This window comes from Rhodamnia argentea, chromosome 2 (assembly GCF_020921035.1).
Source record: "Rhodamnia argentea isolate NSW1041297 chromosome 2, ASM2092103v1, whole genome shotgun sequence".
Lineage (NCBI taxonomy): Eukaryota > Viridiplantae > Streptophyta > Magnoliopsida > Myrtales > Myrtaceae > Rhodamnia > Rhodamnia argentea.
In genome coordinates, this window is record NC_063151.1 from 16939320 (window position 1) to 16944659 (window position 5340).

Genomic DNA, 5340 nt, shown 5'->3' on the forward strand with positions numbered 1-5340 from the left:
AGTTTACAGTAGAATTGTGACTGCACCTAAATTTAGAGGGATTTTTTATAAGACAAAAAGTAAAATTGAGACAACAGCTAAAGTTGAAGATTTTTTTTAGGGTATTATACCTCATTCAATGCGTCAACAAGAGCAATGTTCTCTCCGTCCTTGATTAGAGGGCGCGTTATATGCCGTCGACACCGTTCACATGTAAAATTAACTGAGATTACAGGTGGGCGATCTCCATCTTTACAACCCTATTCATGATGGATCTTTACTATTACTTGCTAATTATTACTTGAGAATCATCGCTGATTACTTTAACTCCAATAGATGTTATTCTCTCTTTTCTAATGTAGCTGAACGGCCGTTAGAACAACAACGAAATGTCGCAAGGATCTCCATCGGACCACGACATTTACTAACTTTGGACGTATTTGGAGCACGGTTGGTCAATGTCCACACGAGGACAAGAAGTAGATTGAAATATAAAATTAGGAAAATCTCGGGTAGCTTTTAATTGATAATTAGGAATATCCCATTTAGTCGTCACCCCCAAATCACCACCATCAAAACTTGTTAATAGTGCAAGGAATTACATACTTTGGGTGGGGGGCATAGTGGTGCCAATTTATGTTCGTGTCTAAATTATGTTCCTATAATAACATCTCATACGGGGAATCTATTTATACATCAATAATTTTTTTTAAAGCAAGCAAACTTAAAATAAGTAAATTTTCGATTTACCCTTAAATCTTTTGTAATTGTACAAATTCAGTTCATTCAGTCAAAATTAACTTAGTATTGATATATCAAAATAACCGGCTTGGACATTTTACAGATGGCGTGCCACGGTGGCTATAATACAAAATGAGAGGTCCGTTGCATCCCGCTTTGTAACCTGACCGGTGATTGCGGTCTTGATTTCTTGTTCTGACGTGCGTGGTCGGTAGTCACACGATACGGGACAGTTGCGACATATGAATTGGACTAAAGTCAAAAAAAAAAATTGGACTAAAGTGTAGAAGACATAATGGTAGACCGAGGACTTTGCAATATACAGAGCGGCTTCTCTCCCCGTACGTCTGAATATTTGACCACAAGGACGCGGTCCCCATCGGACGGTTGAGAATGGAAGGCCCGACATGGGGCCCCCGCCCAGAGGATGCCAGCTGGACGATGATGACCCATTGGTCGTCTTGGGCAAGTGTAGATTCCTTTCTATATCCTCGCAAAAATCAACTGGAAAATTAATCGCCCTGAAAATAGCGAAAGGGACGATAAAGAGACGATTTTCACGCTTTGATCCGATTCATCCATGGCGGATTAGAGAAGGGGTTTATTCGTTGGGAATCGCCGGTTGCTTCTCTCGTCTTCGCCATTTGGATCGATCGATCGATCGTCCCGTCCAAAAAGGTCAGCGATGTCTCTGTTTATTGCGTGTTCGAGCGCTTCTGTTCTGATTGAAGCGTTTCAGCTTAGTGGACATGAAATCATCCTCGCTGTTGCTATTGTTGTGGTCATCGATCATTAGCTCGCTTGTTGTTGGATATGGGTTGATGCCCAAATCTGTTTGTGTTTGGTAGGAATGATCTTGGGCGTTCGGTTATGAATCGTCGTTGTTCTTTGCTCATTGTTAGATATAGAGGTCGATGTCGATATTTTTTGGCGTTTTCGTGGATGATTTTCGGCATTTCGGATGGTGGGTGGTGATTTGTTTGGCTTGCGATAGTGATTTGGCGATCTCGGAAGGGATTTCTGGTGTTAGCATTTGTTTGGATTGAGGAGATTGATTTTTCGATATCTGATCCTTCAGAGGATTTGATCTTCTGAGCATGCTTCTTGATGAATCTGTAATGTAAAACCCTTGAGTTCATTTTGGTGGGAGATAATTGCTTTCAAGCAGTGCATCTAGTAGTCATAAATTTCCAGAAGATTTATATTTGCCAGGGCAACCGATGTTCTTCTTAAATTGGCTTCAAGCCTTGTTTGAAACTTCATATGGTGCAGTACTTTGAAAACTGCCACTTCATGTTTTTCATTCGATCTTAATGAGGGTTGTGACTTGTGATTGGGTGTATAGGCAATTGTATACTGAGCTATCTCAAGAATGGCTAGTGGTTTTGGGGAATCCTCAAGCAAGCCACCCCAAAGCCCTTCTTGCTCAAGCAACAATAACAGTGATGCCGGTAACTTTGAATGCAACATCTGCTTGGACTTGGCTCAAGACCCTATCGTGACTCTGTGTGGACATCTTTTCTGCTGGCCTTGCCTTTACGAATGGCTCCGTGTTCATTCCCAAGCACAAGAGTGCCCGGTTTGCAAAGCCCTTATCCAGGAGGAGAAGTTGGTTCCGTTGTATGGCCGCGGGAAAAGCTCTACTGACCCGAGATCGAAGTCCGTTCCAGGTGTTAACATCCCTCACCGCCCAACAGGGCAGAGGCCTGAAACAGCTCCTCCTCCTCCTCCTGAGGCGAATCTTTTTCACCAGCATGGACTAGGGTTGAGGGGTGGCTTGGGTGGATTCGGGCCCATGGCAACTGCAAGATTTGGGAACTTCACATTGTCTGCAGCTTTTGGTGGTCTCTTCCCATCATCATTGTTCAACTTCCAGCTCCACGGGTTTCCTGATGCTTCCATGTATGGTGCATCCCCTGGATTTCCATTTGGATATCCCCATACGTTTCACGGTGGCCATCACCACGCACATGGATACCATCATCACCCGAGAGGCCAAAGACAGCAAGATATTCACCTGAAGATGTTGCTTCTGGTTATTGCTGTCTGTGTGGCTTTTGCACTCTTTCTGAATTAGAAGTGATTGTGCAACTGATTGCTCAAACAGCTAACCAATTTCTAGGTTTTCCTTTTATCTTAAATGTAAATGTTTGTAGTGCATTGGGGATTAAGCCGTCATCTCGTCAAGGAAATTGTCTATAAGCTATGTCAGTGGTGTTAAAAACCTATATTTAGGATTTGGTAATTGGATAATATTCAATCCTGTATTCTTTGAGTCAATTTATGGAATTCGTCGCCTGGTTTGAGACATGAAAAATGGATCAATATGGCTCGGAGGAGGTTCTCCAAGCACTTGTGCATTCTGATGTCTTCACCTTTCCGGCCTATCAGTTGAGCCTAGAGATCATTTTGCTGGGATAACAGAAGCATGTTATGTGCTGATCTTCTTTATCACATCCTCTTTCGCTATTTTCACCCTGTGCACAAGGGCATCTGTGGTAGCTAGTGTATTGGTGTGCAGCAGTAGCGACTCAGTTTAATTTGGCTTTCTTATTTATTCTGGATCATCGTTTCAATCCAACTAATGTGTGGCTGACCCTCAATATTGTCTCTGTCCTAAGGCTACTTGCTGATGCAATTAAAGGCTGCAGCCACCTGTTTTTGGGATAAATGCGGCCTGCTAGATGGTGGAATTTGGTAGTTTACATAGATTTTGATGGCACGAGCTTCATAACATTTTTACTCTAGCACATTATCTTGTACACCTTTGAGATCATCTGCTCCTCATCCCCGAAGAAAGTAACAGGACCAGGACATATGTAAGCACAATGAGGAAGGGTTCTAATATTGAGAGGTCGCGGAGTGGGATTACTTGAATCGCATCAACGATTCCTCAAACTGTGGACAAGAGCACAGGTCAGGACTTACAGGAATTCTTTGGAATAGGTACAATTAAAGACCTTCACCTGTTGTTTATGTCAACTTCTAAAGATTATGCGCTAGCCTCTCTATGGTCTCTTCCATTTCCGTAAATAATTCCCGTTGGAGGGCATGTTGACCTGATAAAATTAGTTCTGATGTCAATGCCATAGACAATTCAAAGGCCATCGAGTTTCTCCTGCTTGTGCGGTTGCTTTGATTTGGAAGCACTGGTATGTCTTTTGAGCTCGTCATTCCTATCTGGAGCTCTCACCAGCAGAAGCCAGATGACATTTGCATGATCAGAAGACTTCAGGACATTGTCATTTGTAAGGGTCGAATGAGGTACTCTATCATTTACTGGAATGGATTCTGATATCCAGGAAGATGTGATACACATGAATTTGAGGCATCTTCATTGTCTATGGTAGCTTAAGATGTCTGTCTAGTAATTAAATTCATGTAAGTCTGGCATTCTCCTACTCATTCAATTGGTGTTTGGTCTAATGAGAAACGCTCTTCTACTCTTAAGGCAAGAAAAGGATACTTGCTAAGTTTGTGAAATACTTGACTGGACTTGTTGATGGTGGACCAAGGGCTTTTTGTTCTTTCGTCCACGTGGTCGAAAGTACCGCGAGTCCCAAAAGATTCAATGGCTATAACTTTTCCTGGTTCTTGGAGAGTGTGATATCTCTGTCTCCTAGACTTTCAAACCAGACTGGTTGGTCCAGTGCCAGGACCATCCGGTCCTTCCGGTTTGGTTACCGGTTCCTAGGTGGGACTAGATTGGACTGGACCTGAACTGATCACCCCTACGTGAAATGTCGGATCGGCGGCAATGGACACTGTCTATTGTCTAAGATTGTACAGTGTACAATACACAGAAAAAGAGAGCGACCATTAAAGCTAGTGACCAGCCAAAGGCGCAATGGCATGATCTCCCATCACCGGCATTGACAATGTGACAGTTCTTCACTTTCTAGGAGGTGATGGGTCAAATGAAAAGGGCTTGTGGAAGGTTCACTCTTTTGTTCTTTTGCTGTTGCCAGTTTCTTGTTCTTGTTCTTCTTCTTCTTCTTCTTCCTCCTCTTCATTTTTAGACATTTTTCTTTTGCAGAGTGATGGGTCGAGTGAATTGGGAGACCCCACACGGTTGTGGACTCGGTTCCTAGGAAGTACCGAAGTACAAGGGCTTTGGATCTTTATCCCATTCGTCCTCCATTCTTGAACACACCCACCCTTCAATGATTTCGCATTCAACTTGTCCACAACTAGGACCTCTTTCTAGGGCCACTGTCCTAACGAGGAGATGGAGACGGTTTGGAGGACTGGACCGGCCTACCTCATGCTGAGGTAGGATGTCCCGCCAAGTGCTCGACGGAACACCTATTCGATCTCTCGCACTCACGGAATTTGGCCTTGTTCCCCAAATCTTTCGTTGAGCTTCCTCAACTGGGTCTGCTTATTCGAACTTCATGGTCAACGCCTAACCGATGTTTTAGCCGTGTCTGACGGCCGCGAACCGCAGGAGTGTGGGTGGCTCACAGAACCGCGGTTTCGATCTTTATTCAACTTTAGGTGACTAGAAAATGAGACAAGACTGAACAGAGATCTCTTGAATTATCCATGTACTGGCTCGTAGAACATTATCTAGACTCGTTCCAGTGAAACTTGATATCCATATTGGACCGCACTCGGGAA

General features: G+C 43.5%; 1 protein-coding gene across 3 annotated transcripts; it reads left to right on the forward strand.

The window, feature by feature from the left end:
• The first annotated feature begins 1036 nt into the window (after nucleotides 1–1036).
• Nucleotides 1037–3059, forward strand: LOC115757529 (E3 ubiquitin-protein ligase RNF185). Of its 3 annotated transcripts, none has more exons than XM_048274880.1 (2): nucleotides 1037–1398; nucleotides 2039–3059. In XM_048274880.1, exon 2 carries the CDS (start codon nucleotides 2093–2095, stop codon nucleotides 2795–2797), a length of 705 nt encoding a protein of 234 aa, XP_048130837.1. In that variant the 5' UTR covers nucleotides 1037–1398; nucleotides 2039–2092; the 3' UTR covers nucleotides 2798–3059. The 3 variants fall into 3 exon arrangements, with proteins under 3 accessions (XP_048130837.1, XP_030553655.1, XP_048130838.1); XM_030697795.2 differs by having other exon boundaries at nucleotides 1038–1397; nucleotides 2064–3059; XM_048274881.1 differs by lacking the exon at nucleotides 1037–1398 and adding an exon at nucleotides 1867–1986 and having other exon boundaries at nucleotides 2066–3059.
• Nucleotides 3060–5340: the final 2281 nt, after the last annotated feature.

What these genes read in the sequence shown, in the direction of transcription:
- LOC115757529 (XM_048274880.1), top strand. Translation starts at nt 2,093, where the DNA reads ATGGCTAGTGGTTTTGGGGAATCCTCAAGCAAGCCACCCCAAAGCCCT.